The following is a 17,967-nucleotide window of genomic DNA, read 5'->3' as shown; positions in this document are numbered from 1 at the left end:
GTTCCAAAAGAATATGAACAAGGGATTCAACGTTAAAATTATCCTTAATCTGAGGTCATTTTTTTGTATGAACTCCCCAATCTTCAAACAAGTGTAATGAACATATACAAATTTTGGTGTGTTCAGAGTTATTGCTTGACCTAAGACCTTACTTTACTAAAGCAGTGGTGTACATAGGTCCCAGTATTGGAGACTATTAGCAGGGTTCGGACTCGCCTATAAATTCCAATAAATTCCTATATTTTAATGCGCTCCTATAAAAGGCCTATATTTTGGCTAAAATCCTATTATTCCTATATTTTTGGCTGAAGAGCACTAAGAACATTGCTCAAGATTTGCAATTTTCACTGCTCGTTAAGTAAGCCAAAATGTGCTTTTCTTTGCTTTTGACTCTGCTTGTAGACTGTGCTGTCCTTTGGTGTAGATCTATAACTAATTAGAACTGTTGAGCTGTTTGAACTTAACTAATGTTTTGTGTTAAGATTAGTTAGCTGCTTCTGCCTAGCCTATACTGTTGTGTTGACTTAGTAGCCTATGTTTTGTTTTTTTGTCATTTTGGGCCTGTCCGAAATGAGCAAAGATCAGTATATAGGCTAGCAGTCTCTGCTATATGAGACTGTGAGTTCTTGCGACTTATGCGTTTCCTGGCTGAACGCTATAAAAGGCTGATGCAAATACGGCCCAGTTTCGGATATATCCTTATTTTTTCTTTTTATGGCCTTTTAATCGCGGGATGCTATTTTGCAGACGATGCTTGGTAATTAAGTATGGGGCCTACCCAGTTTAATAGTTCATGGCTTGCGAAGACGGATTGCAGCGGTAGAAAGATAGGCGAATGGCGTAAGACTGGGAACAACCAGTACTCGTTCTTTTGCAAACTCTGCTTGAAAAATCTGGGTTGCACAGCTGGGGTTGCTCAGCTAAACCAAAATGTCCGATATGCAGAACACAAAGCCGCAGTTACTGCTCAACTACATCCACTACAGCTTTACCTGACCGGACAATCTCGAGTTGATGAAACAACCAAGGATAAACCATTAGTTGGTACAAAAATGTTTTGTGAGCGTGATGCTGCTTATAAATCTGAGTTAATATCGGCACTTCAGACGGTACAGAGTTCCATGTCTGCTAACTCTTCAGACCATATTGTCACAACCTTCCATGTGATTTTTCCCGGTAAGATCCCCGACGGAATGTCCCTATGTGCGAAGAAACTCACGTATCTGATCACCGACAACAAGTGATGACCTGTATAGGAAGATTGTGTCAGCCATTGAGCAGAATCAGCTGCCACTTGAAAAACTTATTACACTTGGAAGTGACGGACCAAACGTCAACAAAAGCGTTTGGAACAAGTTCAATGCCGAAAAAAAGAAAGTGACGGGAAAGGTAATGTTGAACATTGGTAATTGCAACATCCATGTAATTCATAACGCTTTCTTCAAAGGTCTTCAGGTGTTCGGAGAAGAAAGTTCCAGCTTTGTTATTCTTGTGCATTCATTTTTTGACGGCTGGCCTGCACGTTGTGAAGACTATCGAAAGTGCCAAAAGAAAGTGGGAGTGCCAGAGAATGCTTTCATGAAGCATGGCCCAAGCCGCTGGCTGACGATCGGACATGCCCTGGCTAGAATCGTGCAGCAGTGGCCGACAATCTTAGAGTACTTCCTGAACTTCGTGCCGAGAGAGAAAAAACTGAAGAATCTTCTGTCCACTCCCAAATTTCTGAAGATTGTGGCTAATATCAAAAGTGCGACGATGAAGGTTCAACTTGAATTTGTTCTAGTCTCAGAAGAACTGATCATGAGTTTCACCCAACTATTCCAGAACGAAGAGCCTCTCATTCATATTCTGCACTTAGAGATCAAAAGAATAGTTGTGATGCTTTGCAGACGGGTCTTTACTCCAGATTTCGTGACCGAGACTGAAAATATCTCACCAGAAATGTTGGACCTTGCTGAAAAATTAGCAGAAAAGCCCATAGTTTCAAAAAATGTGGAACGAGCTTTCGGTGAGAAAGCAACACTGAAAGACAAGGCCATTTTCTATGTCAATGTGCGAAAACATTTTATTTCGGGTATTCGCCATATTTTGAACAAAAGTCCCCTGGAAAAAGATGTTTTTCTAGAGGCTTTACGCTGTTCGAGTCCGATCAACATGAAGGATTCAAGAAACATTACAGACATAGCGGTTGTGGCACGCGAGATTGTGATTGGAGTAAGCTCAGACGTCGCTCAGGCTGAGTGGCTGCTTTTGCGAACGGAAACTGGACCCCGTGAGGACATTACTTGGATCGCTCATTTTTGGAGCCATTATTTGGGACTGGTGAATGAGCGTGAGGACAGCAAGTACCCGGAACTTACCAAGCTTATCAAAGCGGTGCTGACGTTGTCGCATGGCAGCGCAGATGCTGAGCGTGGGTTCTCGCGTTCTGGTAGTATTCTCGGTGAAGACCAGGCCTTGATATCTGAACGCGTTCTGGATGCGAGACTCATGGTATATGCCACGTTGAGTCTTTATGGAGGAAAACCAGAACGGTTTGCTATTACAAAAGAGCTGTTGAATCTTGCACGTTCCGCACGGTTTCGGTATCAACAATATCTGGATGAAAAAAAGAAGAGCTATCTGAGAAGGAGAAAGCAGCTTTCGAAGAGTACAGCAAGCGGAAGTTGCACGAGGTCCACGACAAAAAGAAAGAAATAGAAGACCTGGAAAGCAAAAGGAAAAAAACTTAGAGCATCAGAGCAAGAAAAGAGAACAGTAGCAGATACTCTACTTCAGGAAGCGACCGACAGAATGAAGAAGGCTGCCAAGTTCAAGAGTTCCATAGAAATTACCTCAGCTGTTTCTCTGCTCGAAGGAGCTGTGAAGCCCAGGACAAGTGATGGAGAGCGGATGATGGAATCTGCGAGAGTGAAGCAGCCTGTTGCAAAGAGAAAAACTTATCTCATATCGAAATTGATGCCCAAGAAGCAGCAAGAGTGATTCAGAATATTTTACCTGTATCAGTCAATCGTTGGCACACTATGTGTATCTGATTTTTTACTGTTTTCTACTATTTGTACAGTTTCTATTTGAAATTTAAAAAAAATTAAATAAATGAAAAACTCGGGAAATGACGAATTTGTGTGACCAGGCATCCCACGCCATCTGCCACAGATCTGATCCCGAGGACTTCCGAATCCTATATTTGGCCTATATTTTGGCCCGGGAAATCCTATAAAAATAGGACAGAGCCTATAATTTGAAACGAACCGACCTGTCCGAACCCTGTATTAGATGAAAAACCTTTTCTAATGGGAAGGATGGCTGAAAACTCCAAAGAAATGAATTTTTAGGTCGCGATTTTCTTTCAGTGTTTTGTGGGAGAATTAGCCATGGCCTATTTTTACTCAGTATGATGGTTAATTTACCACTCCTTGTATATCACTGAAAATGCACTTAAGTGCATGACTAATATTTGAGTATTCTCGACTAGAATCGTTTTACTGGCTGTAGCAGAGACCAATGAGCAAACCTTGGTTTTGAGCCTTTCTTTTTGTGCATCGATCTGAGTATAACAGAAATTTGTTATATTGGATTATATAAGCCAAATACCAATCGAAATTATGCCAAATAATACTCGTAAATAAAGAATTTTATATCTTCTGTTGTCTAATATTTTCAACTGCAGATGCTTGGCGAGGTAACTGTATTTTAAGAACATATGCTTTTATTCTTTAAGTTTTTATTTGAAAATTCAAAAGGTAGGCCTAATGCTGATGATTTTGAATCATGAGAAGGGCGATTTTAAAGAAGAAAAAAGTCATAAGGATGTCAGTTAAATAGCCGTACTCCGAGTACGACTCGGAGGCTCGAGACCCCAAATTCCGAGTACGGAAATTTGGCGTCTTTCTGCTAGATACAGTCTATTGGTCGTCGTCCGACTTTTAGTGCGTCTATAGATAGGTACACTACTATTTGCTATAAAATAGTACGGGTGCATTACTTGAGCAAAAAAAACACTGTGCAAGTCCAGTACATACAACTACGGAGCTGTAGTACTGCATCTATTTTTGAACGCACTAAGCATAGGAGACCGACCAATAAACTATTTTCTAGCTCTGTAGTGGACTGTGGACTGTATTTTTAGCTCTGTGGTGGTATGAACTTATTTGTTGTTTTAAGCAAAACTAAGCTGTCCACATAAGTATGGTTGAATTTATAATCTGCAACTTAGGTCGTTAGATTAAAAGCACCATTTACGAAAAATTTAGAAATGCCAAAATAATCTTAGGATCCAAATTGCTTTTATGTCTTGTTTTGAAAACTAGATTCAGAAGTCGTTCTTTTGGTAGAACAGTCGTTCTACTGTAAAATTAGAAAACAGTGAGTTTGTCTGCTCTGTCACAGTATTTCTACTTTGTTCAATTGATAAGTTTTTTTTGCAATATTATGGAGTTGGAGTCTTAGTAAATCTAGGGCTGAATAGAATCAGTATATTGAAATTGTCTGAATGGAGTCGGTATATTGAAAATGTCTAAATGGAGTCGGAGTCAGTTATAACTTATAAAATCTTGTTAAGTGACGCTTTATAACAAGTCTGTGGACTCGGAGTTTTAGTAGATTTTTAGTGAATGGAGTCAGAGTGGGAATCGGTATATTGAAAATGTCTCGAGTTGAAGTTGGAGCCGGAGTTGGTTGTAACTTATAAAATCTAGTTAAATAAAGCTTTAAAACAGTGCTGTGGAGTCGTAGTTTTAGTCAATTTCTGCTGAGTGTAGTTGGAGTCGGTATGTTGAAAATGTCTGGAAATCGGAATCGGTTATAACTTATAAAATCTAGTTAAACGAAGCTTAATAATTGGACCCTGAACTCGGGAGTTTTAGTAAATTTTTGCTGAATGGACTGGGAGTCGGTATATTGAAAACGTCTGGAGTCGGGGTTGGAGTCAGAATTGGCTATAACTTCTAACCTCCTCCACAGCCCTGTTTTTTTTGCTCTTGTTATTTTTTTTAAATTATAATTATTAATATTTGTTTAAGCTAAAAGTTTGTTAAGTTTAGGTTTTTCTATTTATTTATTATTATTATTAAATTTTTTTACAGGAGCTGGAGGAAGACCATATTGAGCTGCGTAACACCTTTAAAGTATGCATGTGTGATTTGGTATTTTGTATCTGAAAAATTAAAATGAGTTCTTTTCTATTCTTGGTATGGGCTTTTTCAGACCAGCTTAAATATTAGCTAAGTGTAGTTGTAATTAGGAAAAGAAGGCCTTAAGCTCATCTTATTTGGGATAGTAGAATCTCTTGGTTCAGGATAGAAGACCCCTTGCGATTATAAGCAGAAAGTCAAAATAAGTTTTTCGGAAGAAATGTGTGGAAGTCTTCTATACAGATCTATGGGGACCAAATTTTCTATTCTTTAACTACCCTGTATGTCATAAACTCATGATACTAGTGAAGGACCTGGCAGGCATGCCCATTAAAAGAAAAGTAGCATATACTATCCTGTGAGAACTACAGAAGAACTACTTTACCTCTTTTCTTCCAAAGCAAAATTTGAAGTCCTCGTACCTCCTCCTCCCCCCCCCTCCAAAAAAACTAGAATTTTCACTTTGATCCCCTAGCCACGAGGCAAAACAGTGTAAACTTAGCAAAACTATGTATTGAAGTCATAAGGGTTTAAATTCAATCTACTGACTGTATAATGACCAATGCTCGCGTTGTTTCAGGCTTCAAGAGCACATTATATAACAACACAATTGTTTTCAGAGCTGCACTGGTAATTGTTTTGTCAGATTTGAAGGGAATTTGGACTCTGTCTTGGGATTGGAACATATAGTTTACCGTTGGGCCTATGATGCTAAGGGCATAATTTATGGATTTTCAAACATCAACCCTCCTCTCAAGGCAATTTTTTTCACAAATATTCAGAGTCCGTGTAGAACAAAATTGGAATATCTTCCGTTAGGATCGCTACCAGAGACGTTCTTTTCTGTGTTTTCTGAATGCCAGTTAGTGCTATTATAATAACTTTCTAAGGAAGAATACTGGATACGGAGCATTTTAACTTTTAGGCGATTCCCAACCAAGAGGAACCCAGTGGGGTAGTGTACCAGTCGCACCTACATTTTTTATGGATAAAAAGAAGGTATTATTTTTTTTAACAGTTAAAATTGGAACGTCTATTATCCAAAATAGCAAGTAGGCATGAAACGTTGTTACACCTTATTTTCATACAAAATTAGAAAACTAAGCAAATTTTCAAATTCTAAGAGTAAAAACCAGGAAAATACTTCTCTTCAGGATTTTCACCCTTTTGCTAGTGTGGATTATGCAGGAAAAGTCTGGTTCTTTTTCCCTTTTTTACGCCTTTTTTTATAACGCAATGTAGGCAAGCATTATTCCAAACACGAATTGATGTAAAAAAATTGGATGGAAATTGCTTACTCTTGGAAGCAAGTAGAAACATAAATAAGGTTTCACACTACACTGGGTATTTGGTATACTGTTTCAGCTCTGATAATAAAAATTGCGACATATGCCATTTTGGTAGAAAATTAGTTATGTATGTGTTGTGAGTAAACTCAGCACGAGGAATCGAATGTTGGAGTCGGAATCGTCCTATCGTTTACCGTTACGAAGATAAAAGAGACAAACGCCATTTTTGACAGAAGAGGATTATCTTATAATGATTATTTATAATGGCATTTGTCTCCTTTTTTGTCAAGGAAAAAGGAGACACGCCAAAAATGGATTAATTTTGAATTCGCTCAGAATATTTATGACAGAAGAGGATAGGAAAAAGGAGACATCCGCCATAAAGTGGGAATAATTTTGGATTCACTCGGAATATTTTAATTTTATATCGCTGAAAAGAGCATAAAAAATTGGTTTAGAATATATTCCCTTTATCTCCACTAGTTTCATCCTTCAGAGCGACCACAGCCGACAGACTTTTTTCCGTGTTTCAGCTCTCCTGAAAAGTTACAAATTGGTGTATATCGCATTTTTAAATATCACAGACGGTTTGTTCTCCGTGGTTTTTGTTTTTCAGCTATAAACACTAAAATCTGGTTGAAGTATCTCATAAGTACTTTCTTTTTAAACCGATTTCGCCTTTAAAAAAAGATTTGGATGCCAGAGGGGGGAAAAGTCTAAAAATCGAGGTGAAATTTTGGAAGCAGGAAAAAGAAATGCAACCTATGCTTTTTTGTGTGTATTTTATCATAACCTTTTACAGCTAATGTAAAGGTTTGGAATTATCAATCCTCTTCTTGTATTTTCCCTCAAACATGTCAACCTTTGATGATAATAACATCAACTTGCATTCTTCCATTTATGCAATTTTCCTCTTACACAACTTTCCAGTTTTTTTTAGTTCTGTGCAACGAATAAAGTTTGCGGGATGGAGATGTCAGGTCACTCGCTTACAGTACAATCTGCTCCTTATATTAAAATATGCTAGATGCAGAAACTTCAATTGAGAGTGGCAGTCCTGAAGGAGTATTTTCCTTCCAAATTAGCCATGATAATAACAAAATTCTTACCTTATATCAATAACTTAACTCGTTTTAATGTTGTTTAGTAGGTTAAAATAAGTTTCAGTTTTTATTCATTTTCAATGCGTGCAGCTAAACATATTTATGGGAGCTAATTTTCCGTAGTCGATACAAACAAACAAAAAACGGAGGATTGTCTAAAAAAAGTAAAAGGAAGAAATTAAAATTTTTAGTGATTTTAGCCAAAAACAAAACTATGAAAATTGAGTTGAATTGAAGTACATTTGAAATAACATTTAATGAGGCAATAATGATAAGAACGAAGAAAAAATTGTAGCTACTGTTTCAGCCAGTTGAGAAAAGAAAATGTTCCAGCAAGATTAATTTGAAATAAAACTTCATTTAACACTATATAATCACGTTCCACTTATATGGGGGCTGCAAACCATTCGCTAGGTAGCATTATTGATTTTCTAAATTTTTACGATGGGAATCCAAAAATAGTTATTAGGATTATAATATGGAACCATTTTGAAGAGGTGAGGTGTTGGGGAGTGTTGTGGATAATAACTGAAAAAAAGGAACATAAATTCTGTTGCTTGTTATAGATTCAAAATACACAAAAAATATTGTCTATCACTTGACCAATCTATCAAGATCTATCAATTGATTTTAACAGATGGCGTTAAAATCAGCACTGGCCAAATTTTTGGATCATTTTTGTGCTTTCAATTGATTTTAGTAAAAAATAAAATGGGTTTTATTAAGGCAACCAAAGAAAAAATTTGGTGACAAAAATCGAATGAAGAAAAACCAAAGATACACTAGCAGTAAAATTCGATAAAGAAAAAAAGATCACATTTTAGCGCGCCCATAATTAGCAAACAACAAATTCTACAAATAGCAACTAAAGCGTTTTAAGAATCTGTGAAATTCCTGGATTATTAGAGAAGAACCTGTAAGCGAACAGTTTGAAAATGGCTGAAGATATTAATTAGTCTCGGCTCATATGAAGCTACTAGTCACGTGTGCATGGGGGGGATTCGGTCCTTCACTCCGATTCTAAATTTAATTCAAATATGAATGAGAGCCAGTCTTGATTCATTGCATAGCTATAAGGTATCGAAAATATTACGAGAAAACTAGATAATTTGAATGGTCGATTCTATTTTTCACTTGAATTGCAAAATTTTCCATCCTCAATTTTTAAGTGGTTGTTTAAAGAACTGTAGCAACTTTAGTTACCTTTGCTTGTCTCTTTTTCTTATTAATGAATTTTTAGCCATCATATTGAAAAAGTTTGCAAAAGCCTTAAACCCCCGACCCTACCATACCAAAGTCATATACAAATGCCTATATATGTGTCTGTCCCGATAAAATACTATCATTTTAACAGATAAGAAGCCCTCGAATAATCTAAATTGCCGAATTATTAAAATTTCGACTTGCTTTATAAATTTCGGATTCTTTCTTCCCTTTCAAAGCTGTAAAAAGTTTATATTATTCATTCTTAAAGCTGTATTAAAATACTGCCATAATGCTTATTCAAAATTTTTCGTGTTCGTGCATAGCTTCCCAAAACATTATAAAATAAATTTGATCATCAAAACACTAAATTTGAGCCCCAGCTTTGTTTTGTCAAAACAAGATTTACAGCTGATTCCACATGCAGCTACTTTGCCGCTTTCAACATTTTAGCAACGATAATTCCACGTTTTCTCAAAATTTTTCAAAAAATTGGTTTGTCAACCAATTTTAAGAGACTGTACGGGCTGTATAGAATGACCCATACTCAGTTTCTTAAAGGAGATCTTGGTGTTGGTGTCCAACCCAGGAGTGGGTTGGGGGAAGAGTGTTGTCTCTGTTAAAAATTATAAAACGGTCCAAATAATTAAATTTTGACTAAAGGTTGTACAGCTACGCTGTGATAGGCTGCATATGATGAGTTACGAAGGAAAAAATCTTGGCCTTTTAAAGTCAAGGAGGTACTAGATAAAACAGGTTTTTCTTTCACTTGGAATGATGGCCTTGGATCAACTAGTCAACAATTATAGTTGGACAAGGAAATCAAGCGGATGCTGGAGGACCAGACAATACAGGAATGGGGTGAGGAGATTAAGAAACCGGAAACTTTACGATATTATAAAGAGGTTAAGATAGTGTATGGGCAGGAATTCTATTTTAAGATAACTTTACCGGCTGGATACCTTATTTGTTAGATGCAGCTACGACCTAATTACCTTCCGATTCGTTCCGAGATCGAAGGTTTTTGAAAGAAGGAGCGTTGTCCCGGATGGCAGGTTTTCTTGCCCTCTTTGCAAAGAAGAGGAGGAGAATTTGGAGCATTGTCTGAGTCGTTGTTGAGGTCTTTTGGGGGGTAAGGGAAAATTTATTGGGGAATGATGTATTGCTGCTTCCTGATGCCTTGAAGAGTTCGTTGCCACAGTTTATTTGTCTAATGGGAAGATATCTTGATCAGTTTTTTTTTTGCAAAAAGAGGAGATTAGTTTTTATTTCTTCTTTATTATTGTGACGAGTGTTGTAGTTCGTTAATCCTATATGTTGTTTGTGTACATGGCCATATTTTGGCTTGAAACATATGTAATCTTATCTTATGTCATAAGTTACCTAGAATAAAGCAAGGGTGGATCTAGAGTAAAATCTTGGAAGGACCCAATGTGACAAATGTGCCAATAATGGACAAAATTGACAAATTTATTTTTAAAAAAGGAGTGAAAAACATAAAAAAATGAGGGCTCCTGAAAAAATCTTGGGGGAGGAGATCCCCCTCCTGACCCCTGGATCCGCCAGTGGAATAAAAAAAAAACATTCCCAGCTTTCTTTCAGATACACAATTCCATCAGCTGATAATATGGTTTAGTACGAGACACGCGGTTTCTTTGAACCAATTGCTTTTAAGCCACAAATATTTCAAGTAAATGATACAAAAATAAGTTTAACCAGTAAAGATTACAAACAGGAATAGGATACGCCAAATTATTCTCATAGAACGATAAGCATTAAGCTCCATAATAAATAAGCAAAGTGTATTTGATTGCTTTTAGACAGCTGTAAGCGTGGCCGCCTCCGACCCATTCGTTTTATCCCTCGTGCCCACCCTACTAGTGGGACTCGGGTCTGAGACCTTTTGCATTTAATAATTGTCTTGTATTAAATCCTAATTGTTCGCATTTCCCGACAACTGAAAACAAGTCGCACCTTCCTCATCATGCTTCGTCTGTATCCTCACCCTTCCTTCCACCTCTAAATCCCCAAGGTAAATCCTTCTCTTACCCTACTTCTCCGCAGCATCATAATATTAAATTGAAAACCCACCCAGGAAATTCTCATACACACCAAGTATCCTTGTCGAGATACCCCAATCGGTTTATTTTTCCTAAACTTTAGTTACTAATGCTGAAAGTCTTAATTTTGAAAACCTTACCGAACTCGAGGTGCTTTCAGAATCAATTCTAATCGATATTATAGCTATTACGGAAGTACAGTCCCATGACCCAGGGTCTCTGTGCCTGACAAATTATTCAGAGTTTATTAAACTCTGAATAATTGATTTTGTTCAAAACTCTGAATAATTGATTTTGTTCAAAATGAGGATATTTTGTTCAAAGGATTTCAGTTGTCTTGTAAAATGTCCAAAACGGAATGCTACAAGTAAACAAGACAATGCTATCAATCGCAAGAAAGACACCATATTGTATTTTGTTGCTTCAAATCTTGAAAAGGTTACCTTTGTTTTGAAAAAGATGGGGCTGTTGCATCTACTGTTGGGATCATTACATAATCTTCTAAATTGTATTAAAACGAAAAAATATGATGCAATGTATTTGCGACAATATTTTTCACCTCAACTAATGAGATTTTAATATATTATTCTTGTTTATAATAGATGTGTTATTCTACATAAGTGATAACTCTTCTACTCCTCCCAACGGCTTGTTCCTTGTTGTATGCTATAAAATTATGGAACCCTGAAATAATTTTATTTTTTGGGGGGTTTTATTAGTCAAGTAACCTTATTATGTGTGTATTTTACGTGGAATGTAATAGCTAAATAAATGGGGCTCAGAAGATGGAATTTAAACTTGGCACCTCATAAAATCAGTATCTTTCATTAAAAATTATTGCCCCCCCCCCCTTCTATGCTTAGTGTGTTCAAAATTACAAGTTTAAATGCTATCATCCAATTAAGTTTTTTCTGAAACAAAACATTTTGAAAAAAAAATTGTTCCCTCTTTAGAGAGGGACAGTGGAATTTTGATAGTTACAAAAATACTTGAGAATAGGGAGATATTAGAATTTTTGATTAGAGTTGACAGATTCATTCGATTATTGCTCATTATTTTTCGTTTCTGTATCAAAGAAGAGAAATGGCCAATCTTCTTCTTCTTCTTCTTCTAATTCACAGCAGGCGGGCTATTCAGTTGGTACTATTTAGCCCTCTTCTTTTTGCTTCACTCTGTGGGCTACAGAGCTACTGTCTTGGTTGTCTCTTATTTATTATATATTCTCAGATATCTTTCAGTAGATCTTTTGACTCAAGGAGTTCAAATATAATATGATAGATATTGATTTCTGTGCTCTGTGTGCAGGTATAGTTGGCTAGGCTCTTGGCTGATAGTGAGATTTTGTGGTGTTTGAAGCATTGTAACAGTTTACAAAGCAAGGTATGTTGTGCAGACGTCAGCATATTACATTGAAATAGGCAATGGTCAATTGTGTAATTATTAATATTACAATGCCTGCAAAGAAAGGACAGGGAAGTTGAACCACTTGAATTAGAAAACTTATATGATAATGCAAGGAAATTTAGTCCATTTGTTCCAGAACGAATTCTATGATAAATTTTAGAAAGATACTTATTGGGAAAGGGGAAAGGATAGGATTAATCTTATTAAAATTAATATCTGATAGCCTCCATCGGTAGATATTTCTAATTGGGATTGGTCTCCCACTCGGCTGGTCAATATTTATAGAATTTTTTGCTATTTCATCAACCTGATGATTACCACTTGTGCCAGAGTGGCTATGGATGTACTGAAAATAAATTTTTATACCACTTGAGGCAAAATTACCAATAATACTAAAACAATGATAAGTTTCGATGTCCAACTTATGCTAAGGAACCGACACTAACAACTCTTGCTTGGAGAGAGGGATAGAGTATACGATAATTTTGTTTGACTTTACATCAAAAGTTTGGTTTTGCTTAAGGTATTCTAATCCCATAACTACGGCATTTAACTCAGCAGACATTCTAGATACATTCTTATATAATATCTCGCCCATTGCAATTGTCAGGTGTGGAAGGAAAGCGCCACTTGCAACCTTCTCATTCATTTTTGACCCATCAACAAATATTTGGAAGTGATTTTTATAAGTAATTGTATTAAGTTCTGCAAATTTTTTCTGGACAAAAGCAATGGGGGTTAAATCTTTATTCCACTCTGAGAATTCATTATTTATTATGGGACTGGACCAATTCCATGGGGGGGATCGGGGACAGTGGGTGCAATAGACTGTGCGGGTATGGGGAACTGTTTTTTAATTTTGGCATACTCATCTGCAATACCTGAATATATTACTATATTTTTTGGCAAATTCCGTAAAGCATGTGACCTATTTCATTAAATTTTTGTAAGATGTTTTATCAAGAAAAACTTATGTACCTCTTTGCGTTTTGCTAATCCGCTCTCTATAAGCAGAAACTTGGTGCTTGTGGGTGTTCTAAGGAAAAACTCGAGACGTATTATATCTTTTTGTGTTGTTTCAATTTTTTTCATCTAGGTCTTTGCTCATGCACCATAGACGATGAGCCCATAGTCAATCTGGGGTCTTATATGTGACTTATAAAACTGGAGTTAGTTTTTGTCCTTACAGCCCCAGGGTGTGGAAAGAAGTATTTTTAGTATATTTGTTTTTCTATAGCATTTTTTTATTGTGTTTGAAATGTGGAGGTGGTAATTAAGTTTTTGGTCAAGCATGAGACCTAGGTAATTAATATGATTATCTTCTAGAATAGTTGTTTTATTTAGAGTTAGTTTTGCATTAACATGGTTTCGCTTCCGGTGAAATTGGATTATTTTTGACTTGGTGGGTGCAATTGGTAAATCTGAATGTTGAGAGAATTTTCAAACTGGAAAAGTGACTTTTGCAGATTTGACTTTGCTATCTGAAAGGTGTTGCCAGATGACCATAGCACCAGATCATCAGCATATTGTAGATTCGTGTGGGGTAGGTTCATGTCCCAGAGATATAGGGCAAATAGGAGGCAACTGAGGACTGCTCCCTGAGGTAGGCCTTTGGTTAGTGTCTTTTGGGGTGAAGAGGCTGAACCAACACAAACAATGAAACTTCGCACTTCTATGAAGGAATTAATAAAAGATACTAGCTTAGGGGGTACTCCAAGGTTTGCAAGTTTGTTTAAAAGGATTTGGTGGTTCACATTGTCATATGCCCCTTCAAAATCTAGGAAAGCTACAACTAGGACATTATTTTTTGAGAAAGATTCATTTATTGCATTTGTTAGCAAAATGAAAGCATCTGTTGAGGAGTGGTGTTTCCGGAATCCAGTTTGAGTGTGAGGGATCATATTATTTTTTTCAACAAACCAGAGGAGTCTGTGATAGATCATTTTCTCCATTACTTTCCCCATCACAGGAGTAATCATTATGGGCCTATAAGACTCAGGATTATCTTTTGGTTTATTTTTCTTTAGGATTGGTAGGAGGGACGAACATTTCCATATATTGGGGAACCTAGAAGATGCCCAAGCGTGATTATAACAATTTAGCAGTTCTTGTTTGTATGAAGCTGTGAGATTCTTTATCCACGTACGGTGTATATTGTCATAGCTACCGCTAGTTTTGATCCTACTATGATGTATTGCATTATTCAATTCCTGGATTGAAAATGGGTTAGTTATGTACTCGGATCCTGGGTGTGGTTGGTAACTTGGGTTCATAGGAATTGTGGACAGTTTGCTTTGATTATTTGATGTTAGCTTATTAACAAAAAGAGTTGCAAATAGGTTAGCTTTTTCATTATCATTGTCATAATGGATATTATTATGTATAAGCTCATACAGGAGTGGGTTGGGGGAAGTCTTTTCCCCACAGATGTGGCTTATGACTTTATGTATAATTGGCTCATGTACATAAAATCATGTGTTTCTCTGGAGAGATTATTTGCAAAATTATTCCAGTATTTATATTTAGCATCTATTATAGTCCTTTCTAGATTAGATTCTGCTTGTAATTTTTTTAAATATGTAGAAGGTGATGCTTTTTTATGAATTCTGTCCTAGCTGCCTTTTTTATCCTCCATTTATTTAGGCACTCATTTGTCCACCATGCTTTAGGAATTTGTTTAGGGAATGTTTTCTTAGGTGTTGTCCTGGGGATAGCATGATTAACTGTATTTATTAGTAAAGATGTCAAGGCTTCAGCATGTGTGTCAACTGTTGTGTTAGAAATGCATGAACTTTGGGTTAAACTTGTAATTTCATCATTTAGCTTATTTTGGAACATAGACCAATTTGCTTTAGTGTTCATATATTGGGAGGTATGAGATAAAGTTTCAGCAGGTTCATTTAAGGAGCAAACTATAGCAAAGTGGTCAGTACATAGACTATCAATTTTATTTATGTAAATTTTATTCAAAAAATTTAAAGACACAATTTGTAGGTCAATTGTGGAGAATCTGCCATTTTTGGGGTTGAAATATGTATTCAGGTTTGGAGGGGTAGCAACAGATAATTCATTATTATTTGAAGTCATATGCTCAATGAATTTACCAGCTTTTTTTGCTGGTTTATTCCCCCATAAAAGGCTGTGGGCATTGAAATCTCCACAAATAATGATATTTTTTAACATATTAGAATTATTTATATAATTAAAGAAATCCTTTGCATCTGTAGTTTGACCATTAGGGTTATAAAAGCTTATTATGTAGGTTTTTAAATTATTCAGCCAAACACTGATACCAATTACATCAACATCATTTGCAAAATCTGGAAAATTGAGGCCACAAAATTTTATATTATTTTTAACTAATAAAGCTACTCCACCTCCTTTTCTCTCTGAAGATCTATCCTTTCTGAGGATAGCACATCCCAGAGATTTAATTTTTTGATTTTGGGTTAAATGAGTTTCCTGGAGGCAAGCAATATTAATGGAATTATTATTCATAAAAGATATTAGTTCATTTAGCTTATTTTCTGTGAGTGATCTTACATTCCATTGGAGTATTGATATATGTTTTGTTGTTGATTTATTCTTCATATGACTGTGTATCAATGTTCAGCTTTGTTAAAAGTAAAGCAAGATCTTTTTTTGCTTGAATGAGCATATCATCAGGGATGTAGATTTTCGCCAATTCTGCAATGATTTTTGTTTTCTGTAGTTGATGTATGTTCATGGCCTAAACTGCATTACAGTTTAGAATGAATAAGCATTTATTTGGGGATTGCATTTTTGGTTGTGCATCCTTTTTGTCGGATAGGGGATTGATTCCTGGTACTGTTTTGGGTGCGGTTAGTCTGGGGGGGGGGGAGGGGCACGCTGACTTCAAATCAATAGAAAAGAAGGCTTGTTGGGGTAGTGATTCAAGATTATAGGAATTTTAGCTAGGGGGCTTAGCATATGGGGTTGTATAAGGGGTGTTCGTTGCATTGGGGGGGTTTTGGTTGGTTTCATTACATGCTTTATTTGGTATTGTTGGGCAGCATTTGCTTCCATTGCTGCAAAGGGGTAGGTGATGGCCTTCTCTGTTGATATTTGGAGTGTTAGAGCTCTTTTCTTATATGCAGGGCATAATGATTTATTTGTAGATTCATGTGGGCCTTTGAAATTGATGCATGTAGGCTGAGTGTTGTTGCAAGTTGTCAGCTCTTTAGGATGGAAAGCTTTACAATTACTACACTCTCGGAGAATTTCATTGCATTTGTTTTTTGTGTGTCCCAGTTTGTGACACTTCTGACACTGGATAGGCTTAGGTTTGTATTCCTTGTGTGGTTTGATTTGCCCAAATAGGAATAATTTTTCTGGGATATTAATTTTTTCCTTCAGTCTGAATAAGAAAGATCTACTAGTTTTTAGGTCATTTGAGTTAGGTTTGTCAAGTTGGGTAACATCCTTAACTTGGATCATGTTTCCAGCTCTATCTGATAGGCCTTCTTTTAACTCCTATGTGGATGTCTCAGGGGAAACCTTACAAACTAAAATTTTTCTAGGTACGTGTTTTGGGTTCCAATTAGATACAATAATTTGCTTATTCAGAAGGGATTTTAGGTTAATTATTGTATCTGCTGATTTCTGATCTTCTACAGCTATTAGCAGAGATCCATAACGGTTAATATTAAGAGAGAACATTGATTTTAGCAATTTAAAAATTGAAACTCTTATTGCAGTGATCATTTTTATTTCAAAGGGGGTATTAGGAGTAATTTTAAGGTAAATTCCAAAGTTTTTGGAGGAAGGATCTTTGGCAGGGAGAGGGGAAATGCTTTTGATTGGGGAGATTTTTTCCTTTTTTTTAGAGTTTCTAGAGAGGACCTCTTGAAACCCATTATAATCATTTATGGTTAAATTAGCCCCTACACTTATCATTGTCCTATTCTCCGAATTGGAGCTATCATTTGAACTTTGAGATAGTGTGCTTGACCAGCCAAGATGGGTATCTTTCAATATGGCACTTTCACTGGAATTTGATTTGGGATCTGGTGGGACTTTTTTTTGGAGGACTTCTAAACATTGCCTATTGGAAAAAGCTTGAAAAAAAAAAAAAACTAAAACAAGAAGGGAAAATAGAATGATATCAAACCGTCTGCACTATACTATGGGGAGGAGAAACACCACAGTATAGCCCTGAGGATGAGTTGAGCAGGATTGGTTTGGTACAACTGCTGATTAGAAGCGATAATAATTCACAAGAAAATATATTTTAATTTTCTTATAAATTTGCTGTTGCAATCTATAACTAGTGGCCAGTATTTGAAGATTTTGTTCACTGGATATTCATGCACTTTGAGGTGACATAAGAAGGTAATAAACTCGGAGCGAATTTAAAAATTGCAACGTTGCGATATATTCTTTGCGTTATGTACGCTTAGTTATGTTAACGCTGTTTTATCTAATTACACCATATATAATCGTAACTGTAGCATTGCATGAAAAATTTGTAAGATCTCTTCTATCCATTCCGATCATGAAAATCCGCAATGACAAAGCTAGTTAGGTTACTAATATAATTCTTTCTCCATTAAAAATTAATAAAAGAAAAAGGAAGATAAAGTGAATTCTTTAAAGATTAATGTTACTTTTGCTCTTATAAGCTTGTAAGTGTGATCTATTATGCATCTTCTATTTGAATACAAAGAACATAAGCAGAAATTGTCAGTAAATCAGAGCCTTTTTTTGAAATTTGTATTACCTGAAAATTGATTATCAAGTTATTGAGATTTCAGGA

At 36.1% G+C, this 17,967-nt stretch overlaps 1 protein-coding gene across 1 annotated transcript in view; it reads left to right on the top strand.

Annotated features, from left to right (window-relative positions):
* Window positions 1-5,183, top strand: part of SmB (small ribonucleoprotein particle protein SmB) — a 32,899-nt gene extending 27,716 nt beyond the window's left edge. The window contains exon 5 of the mRNA XM_089097098.1: window positions 5,085-5,183. Coding sequence (XP_088953224.1) covers window positions 5,085-5,107 — 23 coding nt within the window. The 3' untranslated portion in view covers window positions 5,108-5,183. The remainder of the gene's footprint in view (window positions 1-5,084) is intronic.
* The last annotated feature ends 12,784 nt before the right edge of the window (window positions 5,184-17,967 follow it).

The sequence above is a fragment of the Artemia sp. Qi Xiang Cuo genome, chromosome 11 (genome assembly GCF_049724085.1).
Source record: "Artemia sp. Qi Xiang Cuo chromosome 11, ASM4972408v1, whole genome shotgun sequence".
NCBI classification, from domain to species: Eukaryota; Metazoa; Arthropoda; class Branchiopoda; order Anostraca; family Artemiidae; genus Artemia; species Artemia sp. Qi Xiang Cuo.
Note: the sequence above shows the minus strand (reverse complement) of the source record. Positions and strands in the feature narration are given on the sequence as shown.